Here is a 22869-nt window from a genome sequence, read left to right as displayed (position 1 = left end):
ATAACTCCTGAATTTTTTGCTTAAGAAACATAGATGATGGTGGTACCACGTATTCATGAAGAAGATATCCGAGAACAGAGATTTTACACCAGTTTTAAGATGCCTATGGCATATCCAAATATTAAAGAGACAGTTTGTATAAGATACCAAAGGTAAGAAGAGATGTCTCAATTGGGAATACAAATTTGAAAATCATCGGCACACAGATTAAAACTATGGAATGAGATAGTACGATCAGCACAATCTGTTGAAATTACACGAGAGGCTAATTCTCTCTCCCAAAATCACATGTAAGAAGATAAACCAGAGCTACAGGCCACCTATCCATTTCAGGAAATCTATGAAATAAAAGTAGAAAATTAAAGCTGGAGAAGTGAAGTATGCAATGTAAATGCATTAGAAAGAGGCAGGAAGCAGGGATATGTGCAAAAGATTTAATCTAAAAAGAAAATGACAGGGGCATCTGGGTGGCTCGTTCAGTTAAGTGTCTGACTTTGGCTCAGGTCACAGTCTCATGGTTTGTGAGTTTGAGGCCCACATCAGCTCTCTGCTGTCAGCTCAGAGCCCGCTTCGGATCCTCTGTTCCCCTCTCTCTCCACCCCTCACCCATTTGTGCTCTTGCGCTCTCTCAAAGTCAAAGTCACTCTCTCAAAAATAAATAAGCATTAAAAAAAGATAGTTAAAAAGAAAATGACAGTCAGGTACAGAACTATGGCTCATCAAAGGCTTCTCCTCTCTAATCCACTGAAAAACATGTACTTTTTGTTAGTTATGTTCTCTAAAGAAATGTTTAGAAGTTGGGAATAACTTTAGACACTTTTGAATATTAAATTTACCCAGGGACTTGCCTGGCACAATTAGTGCCCAATAAATACATGGTGAAAGAATAATAAAAAGGAAACAATAATCAACAATGGAATTCTATACTTGAGCTACCACACTGGAGAGGGAAAAAATAAATGATTCAAATTCTACCTACAAGTAACAGTTATTATAACTGCATAATTGCTGTCTATAGCCTACTACACTGTCAGATATGTTTTGAGCATTCTTATTTTTTCAATTTTAAAAAGATAACATAATGAACATGTCATATATGACACAATATCCCTTCAAAATTGGGTAGCATCAGAGCACCTGGGTGGCTCAGTTGGTTAAACATCTCTCAATTTTGGCTAGGTCATGATCTCAGAGCTCCTAACCTCAAGCCCCAAGTCAGGTTCTGAGCTGACAGTGTGGAACCTGCTTGGGATTCTCGCTCTCCCTCCCTCTCTGCTCCTCCCCTACTCGTGCTTTCTCTCTCTCTCTCTCTTTCTGTCTCTGTCTCTCTCTCTCTCAAAACAAACTTAAAAAATTCTTTAGTAAAAAAAATTAGGCAGCATTCCATAAGCAAACACAATAAACATTTCTACAGCAGAAGAAAAATTCACTAATCTAGACAAACACGACAAACTGCTTAGCATCCACTCAGACCAGGTTTTATTGATGCTAAAAACTTATAAAAATTTTTTTCTTTTATTTTTATTTACTTTATTTTTTGAGAGAGAGGACGGGGAAGAGCATAAGGAGAGGGAGAGAATATATATATATATATATTTTTTTTTTTTTTGAGAGAGAGCGCGCGCGCATGCAGTGGAGAGGGGTAGAGGGAGAGAGAGATAATCTCAAGCAGGCTCCACACTCAGCGAGGAGCCCAACGCGGTGCTCAATCCCACAACCCTGGGACAATGACTCCATACCAAACCAAAAGTTGGACACTCAACTGACTAAGCTACCGAGAGAGAGAGAGAGAGAGAGAGAGAGAGAGTGTGTGTGAGTCTTAAGCAGGCTCCATTCCCAGCATGGAGCCCACCCAGTGTGGAGCCCAACATGGGGCTCAGTCTAACAACTGTGTGATCATGACCTGAGCCAAAATCAAGAGTCTGATGCTTAACTGACTAAACCAACCAGGTACCCCAATTTTTGCTTTTAAAATGGTGTACAGGCGGGTGCCTGGGTAGCTCAGTCTGTTAAATTTCGGACGCTTTGATTTCGGCTGAGGTCATGATCTCACCATTTATGAGTTTGAGCCCCACATCAGGCTCTGCATTGACAGCACAGAGCCTGCTTGGGATTTTCTCTCTCTCTCCCTCTCCCTCTCTGCCCCTCCCCTGCTTACTCATACACACTCTCACTCTCTCTCTCTCTGCTCCTTCCTCACTCACGCGTACTCTCTCTCTCTCTCAAAATAAATAAATAAATTTAAAATTTTTTCAAATATAGAGGCGCCTGGGTAGCTTAGTAGGTTGGGCGGCTGACTCAGCTCAGGTCATGGTCTCATGGTTTGAGGATTCATGCCCCATGTCAGGCTCTGTGCTGACAGCTCAGAGCCTGGAGCCTGCTTCGGATTCTGTGTCCCCCTATCTCTCTGACCCTCCCCCACTAGCACTCTGTCTCTCTCTCAAAAAATAAACATTAATAAAATAAATAAATAAATTTAAAAAAATAAACTTTTCAAAAATAAAATAAAATAAAATAAATAAAAATAAAATGGTGTGTAAGGACTGAGAACCTATGGGAGTCAAGCAGTAAGAGAAGACCTCACATGGATGAGCAGCAGAATATCTGTTATGAGACATTAGTTCACATTAAGTTCAATCAGTTTAATTGCCAGTGCACCTCGGTAGAACAACTGAAAAAGAATGTTAGAATATTAAGAGTTGAAAAGACTCAGAGCTCCTTTATTTACATATGATCTTCCCCAAGGTCACAAAACTGGCTGGTAGAATCCAGCTCCCTTAACTTCATTTTATCACATGATATATTTGAACACCCTGATTTAGGTATTAGTGCCTCTCCCTACCCCTTTCCTTTGTCTGCCAAATGATTTTGAGACAATGCTTTAGAGAAATGAGAGACAATTTTACATTACACAACACAAAACTGGGTTAAAATCCTCACTTAGGTGGTGGTATTTACTCTCTTAAACTCTTTCTGAATTTCTAAGGCAATCTTCTTTAGAATGACCAACTATAACCTCCCATCCCTCCTTTCCAAAGAAAAACAATTCTGTATCAATCATTCAACTACCTACAATATCTTTCTACTTCAGATGTTATATTTTTTGGGCCCAACTCAGTTCCTTCACTTTCTTCCTTCCTAAAGAGAGATCCTTCTTAGCTTTTCCTGATTTCTGGCACTGAGTACATGGAAGGCATTCGACTAATATTTATTGAATTTAATTGCTCTTCCTTATACTCTTTAAATTTTTTGTTTAATGTTTATTCATTTTTGAGAGAGAGAAAGAGTGCAAGCAGGAAAGGGGCAGAGAGGGAGACGCAGAATCCGAAGCAGGCTCCAGGCTCCGAGCTGTCAATACGTAGACTGATGCAGGGCTCAAACCCATCAACCGCTAGATCATGACCTGAGCCAAAGTCGGACACTTAACTGACTGAGCCACCCAGTTACCCCGCTTCCTTATACTCTTATAATGGCTTTTGGTAAGGTTCTCTACTTACTATTAGTTTTTTATTGTTTGTTTATTTTTGAGAGAGAGAAAGAGAGAGAGCAGACACACATGAGCAGGGGAGGGGCAGAGAAAGAGGGAGACCCAGAATCCAAAACAGGCTCCAGGCTCAGAGCTGTCAGCACACAGCCCAATGTGGGGCTTGAACCCATGAACTGTGAGATCATGACCTGAGCCAATGTCTGATGCTTAACCAACTGAGCCACCCAGGCACCTCTATGGTCCTCTCAACTTAAAAACAGTCTGACAGTCCTGTCATCTGAAATAAATTTATCCAATGTTCTCCAAATTCAACACGTGACTAATGGAACATTCTTCTTCCCTACTCCTTCTCAAAAACAGGAATGAGAAAGATTTCAAACAAACTCACTGTCATTTAAAAAAAAAAAAAAAAAAAAAAGCAAATATTAGTTGTGTCAAGATCCAAATGTACAGATCCAGGACACAGTGAGACATCCTACAAAATTATTCCATCATGAGCCACATATAATCTTCACACCATACTTCTAAAGTGTTTCCAGAAATATTTAGTATATATAACCTACATAATTTTAGGGTTAGCTTGTAAATGTACTATGAATAAAAACACATCCAAATCCACACTACTGATACTGCCAAATTTAAGAGGAACATCGCCTAAATTCTTGCCTGTGCCTTTCTGATCCTTTTAATTTTTTTCACAGCATTTTCAACAGCACTAATGAAGTAAAAAAAGACATGTGGTATAGCCTAACACTGTAATTACGCTAAATATAAAAATAAAGCACACACCAAAGTCAAGCCCAAAGCACCTAAAATGGATATAATGTTGGTATCTACATGCATTTATAAACATCAATCTTTTCAGGAACTAGGAAGAGGGAAGAAAAATATTTCTAACATAACTTCAATAATGCCTTTGTTTACCTTACAAAACCTGGTTACAGAAACTTATATGATCAATAACACAGACATCTGATAGTCCAAGAATCAAAGCTACAGAAGAGTCTATTAAAATTATGGTGCTGTGCTTCTAACGGGGGGCTGAAAAATCACATCCACATGTACTCTCAGGGAACTCAAACAAGGAATTGGTGAGGGGATGGGTACATATAGATAGCTTTTTAAAGGGACTCCTGGGTGGCTCAGTCAGTTAAGCAATCGACTCTTGATTTCAGCTCAGGTCATGATCTCGTGGTACATGGATTCATGCATCAGGGTGCAGAGCCTGCTTGGGATTCTCTCTCTGCCCCTCTTTTCTAAGAATTTAAAAACATTTTAAAAAAACTTTTATCTCTTCAACTATACCTATTGTTTTCAAATAAATGTTCTTATATTACTTTATAAATACTTTAATTAAAAATTCAATTCCTGCACAGCATTATACATATCAAAAAATTTCACTGTCATCATTAAAAAACAAACAAACAACAAAAAAAGAAAACAAAGCCAAAGTTTTATATTTTTACCTGGTCTTGGTACTGGCTGTGCTGCAGGAGTCTGGGTCTTACGGGCTGATGCACCCTCCTTTAAAAGAATAAAAATTGACACATGATGCCAGAGTTCCTTTACATAATAAACACTTTCATTTAATTACTGCGAAGAAATTCCATATTTAGCTCTCATTCAGTCAGCCCCTCTACTGACCATGCTATGATCCCAAGCATTAAAAAACAAAACAAAACCAAAAAAAACCCCTCATTTATCTTTTATGTTATTGGTCTTGAAGCAGTAATAGGAATCTTGGTAGAAAATAAATTTAAACTGTTCATTACCACACAGTAGTTACCATAAGCATGTAATATTTTTCTAATACTCAATGATTTGCTTAATTGTTGACAATTTTAATATTCTCAGAAGTATCATTATCCATTTTAAAATCAAGTCAATCTTTTTTCCATTGAACAATTTCAAAATAAATAAATGATACATAATCTCACACTAGAAAGATGTAAGTAATGTTACTTTGGAACACATTAAAAAAACCCACAAACATTTCAAATTAAATGCCTTTAAAATATTCAGGGAAAACAATCACATTTATAAAGATGAGATTTGTTACATTTAAGATCTGTTATGTTTATATACTCAGGAACAAATGCCTCTGAAATGTTTAAGATCTTAAAAAGCTATCTATACTGTACAGTTCACTATCTTTACTTTACAATTTCAATCATATTCACACCAAACTTTTCATTATAACATTTTTTTCCTTTTCTCTCTCTCTTTTTTAAGTAAGCTTCACGCTCAGTGCAGATCACAACATGGGGCCCAAACTCACAACCTTAAGATGAAGATCTGAGCTGAGATCAAGAGTTGGACACTTAACCAAATGAGCCACCCAGCCAACCCTTCATTGTAACATTTAAAAAAAATTTTTTTAATGTTTACTTATTTTTGAGAGAGATAGAGTCGAGCGAGGAGAGGCCGAGAGAGGGAGACACAGAATCCAAAGCAGGCTCCAGGCTCTGAGCTGTCAGCACAAAGCCTGACACAGGGCTCGAACCCACGAACTGTGAGATCATGACCTGAGCCGAAGTTGGACACTTAACCGACGGAGCCACCCAAGTGCCCCTATAACATTTTTAATAGAAAGCTACAAATGTAAATTTCAAAACAACTAGTAATTTATGGAAATCTTACTTTAGTTGTACTCAAACCGAATGAAATTTGATAACTAGCAGGGAATTTACATAAATCCATAATAGAAAGCAGTTTTAGAATCACAGAAGTATTTCTAAAGAAATACTCCTAATTAATATTAATTTTAACCATAATACATTCTCTTCAAAACTTAAAGATTTTACATAGTAAAATCATTTGGAATGGTAGACTATTATCACAGGGGTTTTTTTTTAATAAACTAAATCAATTAAAGAGATTTTAGCTTTCCATACCATTGTTCCTGCCTAAAGAGGAATAAACTAGATATTATATAATAAACATGAAAGTAAAATAAATGTTATCCATATTACTTAGAAACCCTTATATGAAAATGCTGATTCATGGAGTGAGGTTTGAATACCCACAGAAACAGAGAAAAAATAAATGAGACGGGAAGAAAGATAATGAGCACACACATATGCAGACATCTTTCTGTCTACATTTGACTATAAGGCTGGCTGGATCCAAATCAAAGCTCTCTTTTTTTTGAACAGAGTAGATGAAGTTCAGAATCACTACAACACAGCACTAGGTGCAAACTGAGAACTATCCAAACCAAAACTAATTCAGCTGACTACTAAAATATACTTATACTATATGACCAGCTATGGCTATTATAACATGGGTCAGCAAAAAGTACAAGCAGATATGAGTACTATAGGAAAAAAAGTATTATCCATTACAAATCATAACCCCTAAGTATTTTTATCTACTTTTGAGGAAACTTAAAACTGGGACCCCTTTAAATGACAAAAATGGGTATTTTCTGTTTGCAAAGTAAGCTATCATTGTTTGATGACCTTCTCCTTCTCCAAATTACTCCTTTTTGGCAATAAGCCTTTTAGGTTACTGGGGAGGCATATGTCCTACGCCAAGTCAATCAAGAGTTCTCCCTCAGGATCTGTTTTACAAATTAGAACTAGCAAGTTATACCTCTAGTTGTATACAAGGCTACAAGGCAGTAAACTAAAAATTACAGATGATCCTACCTTTTGACTCATGGGGGAACACCCATCTATGAGGGACAGAATGACACTAGTATGCAAAAAAAAAAAAAAAAAAAAAAAGGTGGAATATGACATCCCTTATAAAACCTATCTAGTTAAAATAGCCTGCAAGGCCTATTCTCCCCCTACCTCTTCTCGATTATGTGAACCTTTACAATTCTTCATCTCACCACTCTATGCAATTCTACACACATCTTACCTCAGTTAGTTGAGCAGTTTGTTAGTTGCAACTGAAAAGAGTTTTATCCAATTTTGTCTTCTCAGATGTACTGAAAATTTTGAGTTGCCAAAATCATTATAACACTGCTTAATTTTGGAGTTAGTAAACACAAATAAGTGTAAGCATAAGTGCAAGCACACATTCACACATTTTCTCTCTCACACCCACTGTGTATACACAGCTATAAACCTACTAAATAGGAGACTATGGGCTCCATGAAAGAAAAGAGGGAAGAAATCTTTGCTAATCATGTCATTAGTTTATGGCTGTTTTAGGGCTCCCTAGCCAACACTAAGAGCTAAAAGTTCATTCCACTCTGATCTGCACTCTTTTGAAATAAAATTATAGAACTCATTGCATTAAGAACCTCATAAACCATATAAAAACCACCACCCTTTACTCTAAAGATGAAGAGACAGAGGTGAAGTTTTCCAAAGACTACAAAGTGGTATATCTGGCATACATTAAGAAACAGGAATAATAATTTGGCAGTAATATGCAAGAGACTGACACTTCTACATTTTTAAAGATATTTGGATTGGGGGAAAAATAATACCCATCTGGGAAAATAAAGTATCAGCAAAAAAAAACAACTAAAAGAGCTGACAAATTACGCTAACTGGAGAGGAAAACTTGCTTTCTCTTGAAAAGTCAGAACCATTACCATTTCTACTCAGACTTGAGGCATTTCAGAAAAGAAATAACTGATAAAGAATGGAGTGGGGTGACAGAGAAGTGATAGAATCATTTTTGCAAAACACAACAAGACAAGAGAGTATACTGTTTATAATCCTTACTTGCCTTATTTTAGCAAGTAAGAAAAATCTAAAAATCTTCCGTTACTGGGAGACAGAATATTGGTTGCTGCTTAAACAAGTAGGAAATAATATAATATGTACTATCCTAAGAAAAATATGTGTAACAATTGTCAGTATGAAAAAGAATACATTATATTTACTCAATTTGGGAAAATGCTATTTATATGCAACTTCATGAAATACTGAAATTCTAAACGAAGAATACACAGAGAATATATACGCAGACTCTACAAGTTTATAATCTACCCTCCTGACTACTGTATTTATGATGGCAAAAGTACACTGAGTGAGTCCTTTAAAAAAAAGTATTTTGGAAAAGCTATGTACAAAAAGAAAACTGTATCTCTATAGACAAATGACAATGAGGCTGAAAACATAAAAGAGTTCAAGAACAAAACACAAATTATAAGCACAATTCTCTTTCTAAATCCTACTATAACCCAGAAGTATATGCATACAATGTATGCCAACGTGGAAAATAGAAAACACATTCCTAAAATATATTATATCTATAAAACATATAGATTTGATACCTATTATCAATTCTTCATTTTTCTCTAGAATTCTTTACTTACTTGTCTATTTCTCTCAACCAGAATGTAAGCTATCTTAGGTCAGGGACTGTCTATTATACCTCCAATGCCTATTCCAGGTTGCCTGGTGCATGGTACATCCTTAAAACTATACATCAACTAATTAAAACAATTCCATTTGCCTTAGAACTACTGACTCACAACTATTAAACTGTTTTAATCTGTTAAATAAAAGTGGTAGAAATATCATAAAGGATTATTGAGAGAATTAAACAACATTAATTGTTGTTTATTCATTCCATACACATTGTCATTCCATACACATTTATCAAGAGCACTGAGTACCAAATAAAAAACTGGGAATGCATCAGTATAAACAAAAGCAAGTATTTCTTCCTGCCTTCATGAAGTTTTGCAATCTAATGGAAGGGACCAGTGAAGGAATGAAAGTTCAAAAATTATAAATATAATTACATATACTTTACTTACTTGTAATATATATGTGTATTTTCTACTAATGTGTATGTGTATATATCTGTATGTGTATGTTCAGCTCAGTTCCCAAAATAAAGAGCAACTAATAATTATTAAACCAACTTCTTTCCATAAAGAAACATTCTTTATAAGAAAAGAAGTGGAAAACCAAATTCAGCAGCATACTAAATTCAGTAGCATATTAAAAAGATTATATACCATGACCGAGTGGCACAGATTCCTGGAATGCAAGGATGGTTCAACATGAAACTCAATAGATACAATATATCACATTAACAGAATGAAGGGAAAATACATGATCACTTCAACTGATGCAGAAAGAGCATTTGACAATTTAATACCCTTTCATGATTTAAAAACAATACATACCCACCTTAACAAACTAGGAGAGAAAGTAAACTTCAATATAATAAAAACTTAAGCATGAAACATCCAAGCACCTAACATCATACTCAGTGGTGAAAGATGGACACCTTTTCCCTTAAGATCAGGAACAATATGTCCACTTTGACCACTTCTATTCAACATAGCATCTGAAATTCTAGCCAGAGCAATTAAGATGAAGGAAGGAAGGAAGGAAGGAAGGAAGGAAGGAAGGAAGGAAGGAAGGAAGGAAGGAAGGAAGGAAGGAAGGAAAGGAGGGAGGAAGAAGGGAGTAAAAGGCATCCAAATTCAAAAGGAAGTGATAAACTTATCTTTTTGCAGATGACAAGATTTGTATGTAGAAAACCTAAATATTCCACAAAACCTGTTACAACTAATAAATGAATTCAACAAAACTGCAGGATACAAAACAAAAACATAAAAATCAGCTGCATGTCTATACACTAACAACAAACAATCTGTAAAAGGAATTATAAAACAATAGCATTAAAAAGAATAAAATATTTAGAAATAAATTTAATCTAGGAAGCAAAAGAATTAAAGTCTGAAAGCTATAAAATATTACTGTTAGGAAATTAAAGCCATAAATAAGTGGAAAGAGATCTATGTTCATGGACTGAAGAATTAATAATGTTAAGATTTCAATTCTACAGATTCAATGCAATCTACAGATTCAATGCAATCCCTACCAAAAACCCAATGGTATTTTTGCAGAAAGAAAAATCCATGCTAGATTTCATATGGAATCTCAAGGGACCCCTAACTAATCTTAAAAAAAGAAGAATAAAGTTGGAGGACTCACATACTCTTCCAGATTCCAAAACTTACTCAAAGCTACAGTAATCAAAACAGTGTAGTATGGGCATAAAGACAGACATATAGACCAATGGAAAATACAGAAAACTCTCAACATATATGGTCAACTGATTTTTGACAAAGGTACAAGACCATGCAATGGGGAAGGAAAGTCTTTTCAACAAATGGTACTGGGAAAACTGGATATCCACCTGCAAAAAAACCAAGTTGAATCATTATCTTACATTATAGGCAAAAATTAATTCAAAATAGATCAAAAGGTGTAAATTCAAGAGCTAAAACTGTAAAACTCTTAGGAAAAATACACAGTAAAAGTTTCATGAGATTAAATTTGGCCTTGATTTTGTGGCTATGATACAAAAAAGTACAGGTAACAAAGAAAGAAAAAAAACAGATTAACTGGACTTCATCAAAATTGGATATCAAAGGGTGCTATCAGCACAGTGAGAAATCAAAGGGTGCTATCAGCACAGTGAGAAATCAACCCACAAAATGGGAGAAAATATTTGCAAATCATTATCTGATAAGGGGCCAATATCCAAAATATATAAAGAACTCCTACAACTCAAAACCACAAGACAAACATTCCAATTCAAAAATGGGCAAAAAAACTTGAATAGACATCTCCCCAGAGAAAGTGACAATTCTCAGTAAGCACATGAAAATATGCTCAAATATCACTAATCATTCAGGAAATGTACATGAAAACCACAATGAGGTACCACTTCTACCTGTTAGGACAGCTAATGTCAAACAAGCACACACAAAAAAACAAACTGATAAGGATGTGGAGAAATTAGAACCCTTGTGCATGGCTGGTAGGAATGTAAAATAAGCAGCTGCTGTGGAAAACAGTACGATGGAACCTCAAAAAATTAAACATAGAATCACCATGTGATCCAGCAACTCCAACTCTTGGTACAGAACCTAAAGAATTCAAATCAGAGACTTGCACAGGTATTTGTATACTGATGTTCATAACAACATTATTCACAATAGCCAAAGGGTGAAAACCCAAATATCCACTGACAAATGAATGGATAAACAAACTACAGTTTACATGTACAATGGAATATAAATCAGCCTTAAAAACAGAATGAAGTTGATACATGCTATAACATGGATGAATCTTAAAAATACTACGCTAAATGAAGTAAGCTACACACAAAAAGACAAATACTGTATGACTGCAATTACATGAAGTACCCTAGAAGAGTTAAATTCACAGAAATAAAAAGTAGAATAGTGGCTACAGGAGCTGAGGAGAGGGCAATAGGAAATTATTTAAATGTGTACAGAGTTTCAATTAGGGATGATGAAAATGTTCTGGAGACACAGAGTGGTGATGGTTGCCTAACATTAGGGATATACTTAATGCCACTGAACTGTGTACCCTTAAAACATTTATAAACATATATGTATATATACACACATATTTATATAAATACATATATATAATTCAACAATAAAAAAGTCTTCTTAAAAAAGTATAAAATATGCTTTAAAAATAAACATAGTCAGGACGCTTGAGTGGCTCAGTCGGCTGAGTGTCCAACTTCGACTCAGGTCACGATCCCACAGTTGATGAGTTTGAGCCCCAGGTCAGGCTCTGTGCTGACAGCTCAGAGCCTGGAGCCTGCTTCGGATTTTGTGTCTCCCTCTCTCTCTGCCACTCCCCTGATCATGTTCTGTCTCTCTCTGTCTCAAAAATAAATAAACATTAGGGGAAAAAACTTTTTAAATAAAAATAAACACAGTCCAATTACAAATGATGGCAGACTTTTCAAGGGATGTCTACTGAGACAACACCCAATTTCCCCTTTTCAGATCTGGACTATACCCACAAGGGATAAACTCATGAACTACAGTGATCCTATCAAATCTTCTCTTCTTTGGAATTATGAAATCCATACTGAGATATGCCCAGCAATGTGAGCTACAGTTATCTGTAGCTGTAGCCTGTAGCCAGACTGGTTTTAAGGAAGACTGTGTATACAAAGGACCAGAGAGAGCTGGGGTGCAGATGCAGAAAAAGTGACAAATAATCATATGGCACCACACAGAAACAGAAAAGCTTCTTTGATTCCTGAAAGTTTTCCAATTTCTCACTGTGTTCTTTAAGAAAGGCCAATTTATATTTCTCAGTCTTGGGTTCTGCAGAATATTCTTATACCATTATCATGTATTTCCTTTTCTTCCTTTGGCTGACTTGAGCAAGTTTCTGCTATGTGAAATCAAAGGAGCATAAAGTAAATATTTTAATCTCAATGAAGAAAAAAGAAAAATTTTATCCCTATCCAAATCCACTCATAGAATTAAAACTTTGACCTGGGAATATACATCTTCTTTATAGTCACAGACAAAACTGAAATACAAGTGTTAATGAATAACATAAGAAGATATTCATTGATTAAAAACAACTAAATACCAGTTTTCCATTCATCATTCTCTAGAATGCTTTCAGAGGATAACTGTGAAGGTTAATTTTATGTGTCAACTGGGCAATAGAGTGTGCAGATAATCTAGTTAAAACATCATTCTGGATGTGTCTGTGAGAATATTTCTGGATAAGATTAAATAACACTGGAATCAGTAGACTGAGTAAAGCAGATTGTTCTCCCCAATGTGGGTTGGCCTCATTTAATCCACTGAAGAAATGAACAGAACAAAAAGGCTGAATAAAAAAGAATTCACTCTCTGCCTGGCTGTTGTCAAGGTGGAACATCAGGACTCAGCCTCAGATTTGAGCTGTACCATCAACTCTCCTGGGTCTCCAGCTTGCTGACTACAAATCCTGGGACTTTTCAGTTTCCACAACATGTGTCAATTCCTCCTCATCCATTCATCCACCCATCCACCCAATCCATCTAATCCATCCAATAGGTTGTTTCTCTGGAGAATCCAGACTATTACAAATACAGTAACTGAAATTTAGATCAAAAGAGAGGAAAAGAGAGTGAGACAAAACACAAAATCTTTAAAGGGGCATTCTTATATAATGGGAAAATGTCAAAATTTTTTTCATTTATTTATCTACAGATTAAAAACTTATATCCACATAAATGCCAATGAAATGTTTAATTATAAAACTGCAAATCAGAAACAAATAGAAGTATGGGAATTGATCTCCTTTAATATCAAAATCAATAATGGTCACATACCTTTCTAGCACAAATGAGCAATTCTTTTATATGTGTCACTAAGGTTTAATGCACAATGTTCTCATTTAAAACTGGTGGGCTTGTTTTTATAGTGGCAGAGGGACTGGGTAAGGGATCATCTGCATAACTTAATGGGTCCATGGACTAAAAACTGATGTAATCAGAGGCAGTGTAAATCAGTGCAAAAAAACTTGACTTAGAAGTCTTATATTCCAGGGGCACCCAGTGGTTCAGTTGGTTAAAGCGTCTGACTTTAGCTCAGGTAATGATCTCGCAGTCAATGAGTTCAAGCCCCACGTTGGGCTCTGTGCTGACAGCTCAGAGCCTGGCGCCTGCTCCAGACTCTATGTCCCCCCCCTCTCTGCCCACCCCCTCGCTTCTGCTCTCTCTCTCTCTCAAAAATAAATAAATGTTAAAAAAAAAAAAAAAAAGAAAGAAAGAAATCTTATATCCCAGGTTCTAGTTCTGGCTATGACATATTAAAGTGGGGAGCTCTGAGAAAATGACATCTCAGGGTCTTCATGAACTTGCCTCTAAAATGAGGAAACTAGATTTCTAATGATTAAAAAGGCCTAATTCTGCTCTAAAATTCCATTATTCTAATATAAGTAATACCCTGTCACTAGGAACTATGACACTGCAGTACAACCTCAATGTCCAGTTAAATGATTAAGTTTAAAGACATAATTCAACATGGGCTTCTTGGTATAGCCATAAACATGTGCTCTTCTTTTGTTCCATGTGAATAAAAACATAATATTCTCCTGCCCAGCTCCCTCTATCAAAGGGTACATGTTTGGAATTAGCTAAACTTGGTTTTTTGAGAATCACATAATTATAGATACTGGGAATAGAGGTAGAAAAGAAAATAACAATATTTTAAGCTTTGAAAGAAACCATTCAACATTTTACCATTTAATATAATTCAATAAACTGACTGAAGAAGCCAAAATAAAACATAGACGTGTATATATTTAACTATTTGACCCCCACATTCCCAACACAGAGTCAACTGAAATGTTCTGCAACATTACAAATGCTAGAAATTTTAATAAATATAAAATCTGTGAAAAATTACAGAGAAAATATAGAAAAAATTCAAAGTCAGCTAACTATGAGAATATGGAAAAGAAAGAGACTCAGTATGTTAGTAAATGATCAGGGAGATGGTAAAAAATGGATGGTACAACAGAAACAAAAATTTTCATTTTTCACGTTTGGTTCACTAAAACGCAGCAACTGTATTATTTGTGAGACATCATGTTATTTATCTGAAGGGAATAAAAATACTAGAAAAGTATGAAAAATTAAGAAGATAAAAATGTAATGCAAACCAACCACAACTGGGAAGATCAAAAGTATCAAAAGAGTGAAACTGAGGGATGCCACAATGAATTGCATAAAACAATTTCAAATGGTTTTTGAAAAAAACTTAACTATATAATATTTTCTTTCAGTTATTTTGTTATCTATATAATAATCTACGTATCCATTAGCTCTATCAATTCCTTCAATAAAAGGAACCTAATGACATATCTTATATCCCCCCCTGTAGCTTGCATATAAAAAATTCTCGAAGTATTTACTGAATATAAGTGAATCCTTTAGGTATCTTCTAAGAACCTGAAGAAGGGGAAGAAAATCAAACCCTAAAGTTAAACATTACCCCTTCCTAATCCTATAACCTTTGCCTGCCTCTTTTCTGCTTTGCAAAGTTTCTTTATACTAAAGTTCCTATTTCCAATCAGATCATAAACAATCACTCTGAAGAGAGCTCCATGAATTTAGAATTAAGTATATTTACGCTCCCAGCTCTTCTCAAAAAAGCCCTTTGGGAAAAACATTCTATTTACTTACTTGTAACTTTTTGCTTTCTTTCCTTAACTACTGAAGCCATTAAATAAAAAGTATTTTCTGATACTAATAATTCATATGTGAATAATTATGCTTCTTTGTGAAGTTTAAGCAGTTTTAAGTTTCAACATACTACATCTACTTGAACTTACAAATTGTTTGTTATACTTTGTAATGAATTAATAGTGTTTAAATTTTTAAATACTATCCATGTATTCAGTTGTAAGGAGTAAGATGCTTGAAATAACTTATTCAAAGATGCTGACCTAGTGAGCTTCACACCCCTATCAAACTCAATATGTCTCCTTTGTGTGAGAAATATTACACAATGATCCCTCTAACTATCTGAAATGAAATGCACAATATAAGCAACCTATGTATGTAATGCAATGAAAATCAATATCCTAATACAAAAATGAAATTTTATAAGAAATTTATGATAAGCACAAGCATTTCATTGTGAATCTCAGAAATTACACCAGAAGACATTATGAATTAATCAAATACTAGTACCCATTCAAAAAATCACAGTGAATGTAACAATCACACATGTCCACAACTGGTATACTCTACTGGTTAAGTCAACTACTATAAGCATCACAGCCACAGGCAACAGGATTTTTCAAAATGGCCAAGTTCAGAACAAAGTTGAATACAATCTTCAATATACACTGTGGTTGTATACTTAGGGAAATTCAGTGCATGTTAAAACTTTACAAAATATACTTTGCATTTCAATTATGTTCTAGGTTCATTTAAAATTGTACCACCCACTACAGACCTCCTTCCCTGGCCTCACTCACTAAATGCACTTCAATTATTTTGTCAACCAAAAATATTTCTAGAATACCACCTAGGAAGTATTATTTCTCCATTGAGAACCAAAGCTCTAAACAAGAGCATCTCCCGTGCGTCAAATAACAATTGTAAGAAGCCAGCTGATTTATGCTTAACTGAAATAGCTATACTACTAAGAAACTGAAGAATATACAAGCATAATATAAACTACTACTGATTTTCATGCTTATCTTTTCCCTTAGGATCATTAACAGTTTGTATGAATTAAAACTATAAGGATATTGATAATTAGTTCTAAAAGTGACCCTTAAATTTGGCTCTGCTTTCAAGTCAAAAGAAATTCTTAGGCAGTATGAATATTTGCTGCACAAGTTAGTGAAAACTGAAGAAGAATAAGGCAGGCAAACACTGACACTTGTGGTCATTCTGAGATTGCTAATTTACAATCAGGCTAATTCCTGCTTTGTAGGTTCAAAGAAAAGTAAAACTGGTTCATAAATCATCTATTGACTTCAAAGGAAAATTATAAACTCTTAATGAACACAGTTAGTTTTTCTTCAAAAAGAGAAAACTACTTACTAATAAAAAAATCCAAAAATATGCCATTTGTCCATATCTTATATATAATGAAAAAGATTTCAACTGACTTTAAGTCAAAAGATACAAACCTCAAGCAAACATTACTGTGCAGAACTGTTGACCGATCTCAATTAAAACTAAAACTGGTCTCTAAATAACTATGTCAAATGGCATTTTTCAGAGTACTATGGTGGAAATTACACATGATCCAAAACATTAAGATTTTTCTCCAACACTGGAAAAAAAGAACTAGTTCTTCATGTGAGCACTGGCTGAAAATAAAAAACTCGCTGGCATTTAGGGCCCAATTCCTCATGCTAAAGCACAAACAGGAATGAAGACCAATGTAGGGAAAACCAGATTCATGTCTCCTCTTCTCAAATGATTCAAGGATATTTGCTCATTCTCAGTGAATCACCTTGCCATGGTTGAATTGTTACCCCCCACTCCCTTTTCTTCATTTTTTTTTTAAGTTTATTTATTTTGAGAGAGAGAGCACAAGTAGGGCAAGGGCAGAGAGAGAGGAGACAGAGAATCCCATGCAGGCTCCCTGCTGCCAGCCCAGAGCTCAATGCAGGGCTTGAACTCACAAAAACCGTGAGATCATGACCTGAGCCGAAACCAAGAGTTGGACGCTTACCGATTGAGCAACCCCAGCGCCCCTCTCCCTCATTCTTTTTACCAAGGACATTTAGTTGAATTTATACAGAAAGTAGAATTCCATGAAATGACTTATCTTTACTATCAGTGAGCAAATCTATACCTATTTTATCATGTAATAATAACTCAAAAGCTACTAACCACATGAATAAAGTAACAATTACTTCTGTACTCAATAGAAATTAAGAGTCAGGAGGCACTGCAAATCCTGTCTTTAAATTCTGTCTCCTAGAGAACTACTGTAGACATGCCCAGGAAAATCAAAAAAAAAAAACAAAACAAAAAACAAAACAACAACAAAAAAAACCTGGACAGTTCTGGCCAAAACAGAGTAATAACAGCCTACTTCTTCCATCAGGGATGTGTTATAAGATTAAAAAGTAGACCTATGGAAGTAAAAATTACAAGGCATTTATGACTATAAAACTTAATAAAATAGCTGCCAGTTTGCTGAGTGTGACAAAGAACATGTCACATTTACTGAGAAAGTTTAACCATAGAATTCAGATGTTAAAAGAAACTAGACTAAAGGAAGAACTTCTACAAGCTTGCCTGTCATAGATTTTTACAGTTTCTCTTGGCTGGAAACATGCAGGTTGCTAGAAAAAGTCACTAAAGGAACTTTTATCTCATGTCTGCTGTTTTTCTGTACTTTATGTAAAGTGCTTAGCTAGTTTAATTTAAACTTAAGAAACTGATGGCAGGTGTACCTAAAGTTTAAAGTACATTCTGATTAAGTACACAGGCACCTTTTTATTACTTTCTAGGAGTCTCTTTTGCTACATTAACCCTTAGCAAGCATAACTGAAACAACAGTCTGCTGGGAATTCAGGGGCTCCAATCAGTACTAGGAGAACCATTAACCAGTAGGTTATCTAATAACGCTCTCTTAATAATCAAGATCTATAATAAATCCAATGGGACACCAAAAAAGAGTCAAATCAAAAGAAGTAGCAAAAATAATTGTCTTATCCTTCCTAGAGAAAGGATAGGGAATATGTCTAAGACTCTGTCTCCCTAATATTTAATAAACTGTGCCTAACTACATATATTGGCAAAAAGTAGTTTTATCAATATGTATTTGGTAAGTGAAAATATAAACCAACATCCATTTATAATTCTATGAATGATTTCTGGGTATGCTGTGCCACTCCTATAAAAAACTTCCCACAATTTCTCCAATGTTATACAGTATAATGGTTAAGAACAGTGCATAAAGACTTACATAATCTTGCTTTAATTCCCAGCTGGACTCTCTTATCACTAATTAGCTGATATCTGGGATAATTATTTTATAACTCTAAGCACTGGCTCGTCATCTTTAAAATGGGTATTCTGATACTAAAACTATTATGAGGAAAAAAAATTCTTTTACCTAACAATTTAGGTAGGCTTAGCATGTGATCTGATTTTGGGTAAATAATAGTCACTGCTGCTAGCTGCATAGTCAAATCCTACGTAAGGAATTACTGATAAATACAATACTGATCTTCTAAAATCCACTTCCACTTGTGTAAAATACATTATTTTAAGTAGGCACTTAAGCCTTATTCTGCTACCTACATTTAAGTAAAAAAAAGAAAAAAAAAAGGTAGTGAGCATGTAATGAGTGGACATAGGTACTAAAATAAAAGCCTGGCTTTCAATTTTCTCCTTCATATTTAACTAGGAAAAGCCAAAGCTCTAGGCCTTAGGCTTCCCATTTATAAAACATTCCTTCTAGCATTTCTGGCAAAGTTGCAAATACTCCTTAAAAAAGTCAGAGGAGATTCCTACAAGTACCAAATACATGTCATCAGCTACACTAAAAAATAGGACAGGCTCAGATCTCTGGAGAAGGATCTCCTCTGAGCCCACCGGTGGGCTTCCAAGATCTCTGAGTGCCGCTTGGTTTTTCCACCAGCGTTCCAGCCTGGTTCCATAACATATTTGGTTCCCTGACTGGGAAACCCAACTGCCCTGGCCCACTGTTGCCACCGGTTTGGGAGAGGGGCGAGGGGTGACAGAATGAGGAATTGCAAGGGAGAAGGCGCGCCCTGCCTGAATTTCGGCAGTCTCCTGCTGGGTTGCCTAGGGCCGGCCCCATTCCGCTGTCCCCTCTGGACTCAAGGAGACTTGGCAGGTGAGGACCTGGACCCGACATCAGAACCGGTAAGGCCAGGGCCCCAATCTAGTGAGGACACTGGCAAGAGTGGAAGAGGAACCTGATCACTCCCCGGAGACAGACCTCAAATGTCTTACAGGAATTCTGTGGGAGGGAACATAATAACCTCTGGTGTGTGTGTGAGTGTCAATGTGTGACTCTGTCTGGCTCGCCTGCCAAGTTCGATTCTGTGGCTCCACAGACGGGCACCCTTAAGGTTTCCAAAAGCCCACGGTGCCTGAGTGGGCCCGTGGGTGATTCTGTGGTGAATAGCATACAGTCTATGGCGGCATCGGGATGGGGAAGGTCCAGCCGCCAAAAGGGGGGAAGCCCAGAGCCCCCCCTTAGCAAAATACCAATGTGTCTACTACAAGGAAAAGGGAAAAGAATGAGTGCCCGAATTGGAAGGGGCCTCCAAAACCCAGCCGTTATCAGAAGGAACCTTGAGAAGGGGGCCTTATTGGTTTGGCCGAGATAGAATCAGATTGAAGAGGACGCTGACTCTCTCTCTGTTCCTCTGCCTAAGATGTGAGGGCTTTTCCCTCATTCATTTCCCGGGTTAACAGCTATAATTGGAGCCAACTGTGGTTAGTCTACCTCGGGATGGGGACTTTAAGGAATATTCTCAAGCAGTTGCTGAAACTCTATTTGTTTTGGGGAAATTCCAGGTCTTCACTGGCCTGATGTGGACTCCATATTTCCACTTTGGTGAAAAAAACATGGCGTCTGCTCCTCTGTCTGAGCTAAGGTTTTCAATCGGGTTTTCCTTCTCTGCCTTCTGCTGGCACCTTGCCTCTTCTGCCTTCCCCTCCCCTCCTGTTTCTGTGCCAACTTGCGTGCGGTCCACATAACTGGTTCCTATACCATCCTCAGTGCCTCAGGTACCATTGGCTCCTCCTTCCACCCTCGAGGTCACAGAGCAAAGTGCACCCCCTTGGACCACCCACTTCAGAAACCTCCACTGGTGTCCCAGGTGAAAATTGACAATGGGGAAAGATTGATTGACTTTTAAGTGGACGCAAGTGAAACTAATTTAAGTTTGTTGGCTCTGTCTTTAAAGTTATCAGCATTAAATATGAAACTTCCATTCTACCAAGGTTGACTAAAGATCAAATAAGCTCATGTTATCTCTGCTGCAATTTGTTAGCAAAAAGATGACTTAAAATGATAGTTAATTTTGTCTATCCCAAACTTTTCATGGGTGATTGCTAAGATATGTTTCAAATTGGTAACCTGAAACTTTAAAGTTTTGATTGCATGATGCAGTGCTAAAGCTTTGATTACTGAACATAGGTTTGTGTTTTTAACTTCTTATTGCAGAGAAACTAAGGCTATTTGGACCTATTGGAAAACATGCATTGTGCTTAATTGGTTCGTGAATTTACCATCTGAAGTGTACCAACCCTGTATGTAGGAAAGTAGGAGGTATGCAAGACACATCTTTTATTGAGGGTAAAAGAAAATAATTTTGTCCTAATTGAGACTGGCTATTTGGAGAGAAATGGTTTGGGGACAAAGTTTGAAGGCAAAGGAAAGTTGTAGAAGGTTCGTGCAGGAAAATCTTTGGAAAGTAATTTTATGTGTGCTCAGGATGGACTAAGGTTGAGATGCATGGAATTTTAAAAGTACACTGGTATAAGGCTGAAATTCTGCTTTTCTCTCTCTTCAAAAGACAAAGTTTTCTTCGACTGTTGAAGACAATGTAAACAAAGGTTTTCTTCTCTTTTGACTGCCAGGAAAACCAAAGCTTTAGGTTTCATTTGTATCAGGTCTTTGACTGCTTAGTTAAAACTTCTCAGTGTTAAAGGAGCTAGATTTTGCTAACAACTATATAATGCTATAATAAATACAGTTTTAAATGAAGTCTTTTTGACCAATTAGGCTCTTTTATTTGGGATGCTAAGTTGCTTGGAAAAGCACTGTCGCACAATGGTAATAAACCTTAGGTTGTACTGCACTGGTAAATGCTGTTAACTAATTACTTGAAGTGTTATGTGTCACAGAAATAACCAAATTTCTTTGTCAACTGCATCATAATGACCAATGTCTATTTCTGAGATTTTTGTCATTTAGATTTGTAAAAAGGACTTTGAGGACAAATACAGGTATTTCAAAGATTTCCAGAACGAAAAAGCTGCATTCAAACTGAACAAGAATTAGGAACATGGGACTAAATGAAAATGTTTGCTCTTCCAGATTAAGGAAACTTTCTCTTAAGATGATACACAGAAATGTCATAAAGTATTTATTTGTAAACTGAAGCATTTATCTTTTCTCTCTACCTAAACCCTCTGAAATACAAAAACTCTCAGTGAGTATTCTTTCTTTCATGGAAATTACAATTGTTTGCGTAAGTTCAATAAGAATCTGTTCATCTTGTAACAGGTCACCATTGGAAATACTGGTTATTTTACCAAGGCCTTGACTGGAATGTCATATTTGTGAGTGACATTCATAGACTCAGATATGACCAGACAGCTTTAAGGAACTAAGGCTGGCTTTATGAAACGTGGAGTCATAAAGCCCCTTGGAAATGTTGGCTGAATACCTCGCTTACAGAGTTCCCAGCAGCCACACCAGGTGAGTAAAGAAGGTCACTTCCTGGAAGGTGCAAGAACCTCAGGATATCTTGGGGACCTCGTGAAGAGGAATTCACCCAATTCTACAGGTACTGCAGGCCTGTCTGATGACAAGTATTTGGCTTGGCTTCTGGCCTGGAGAGACTACTAAAAGCTCAATCTGGAGATTCCTTATAAAAGGTTCTAGCAAAGCAAACTTTAAAAGATCCTCACGATCAATAGCTATTCTTGCTGAGCTTATGTAAATAATTAGGCCAGGTTTTGTTAAGACTGGACTTGTTCTACAAATGCATTGGTCTTGATTTGGCTCTCTCTGGAAATGGGGGATTTTAGAGAGAAAAAACTGTGTTTCAACAATGCACCATTACAGATTTAAATTCTAGTTCTGTCTTTAAATGTTTGTTGTTTGCCTAAACTAGACAACTTGAGGTAAACTACAGAAAAATTGTCACAGTATTTCATGTATAGACAATCTTCTATGGTCATTATTCTGTGAGGATAATAATAAGACCCCATGGGTCCATCACTCCAGAATTAAGGCGGCCAACTCGGAAGAGTCCTCAACCTGGTGCAGTGACTCAGACCTAGTCAACCCGCTCAAGCTGACCCTCAAAAAGACGCTGGCCCCTGGGATCTTCAGCCCTACTCCAGCCCTACCCCGGAAGCTGGCTGGC

General features: G+C 36.3%; 1 protein-coding gene across 1 annotated transcript in view; it reads right to left on the bottom strand.

Annotated features, from left to right (window-relative positions):
- CDC73 (cell division cycle 73) overlaps nt 1-22869 on the bottom strand; it is a 137835-nt gene that overhangs the window by 41900 nt on the left and 73066 nt on the right. The window contains exon 11 of the mRNA XM_025927830.2: nt 4954-5011. Coding sequence (XP_025783615.1) covers nt 4954-5011 — 58 coding nt within the window. The remainder of the gene's footprint in view (nt 1-4953; nt 5012-22869) is intronic.

The sequence above is a fragment of the Puma concolor genome, chromosome E4, assembly GCF_028749965.1.
Source record: "Puma concolor isolate L17-30 chromosome E4, mPumCon1.1.hap2, whole genome shotgun sequence".
Lineage (NCBI taxonomy): Eukaryota > Metazoa > Chordata > Mammalia > Carnivora > Felidae > Puma > Puma concolor.
The sequence above is the reverse complement of the archived record's forward strand: the minus strand, read 5'-3'. Positions and strand labels throughout refer to the sequence as shown.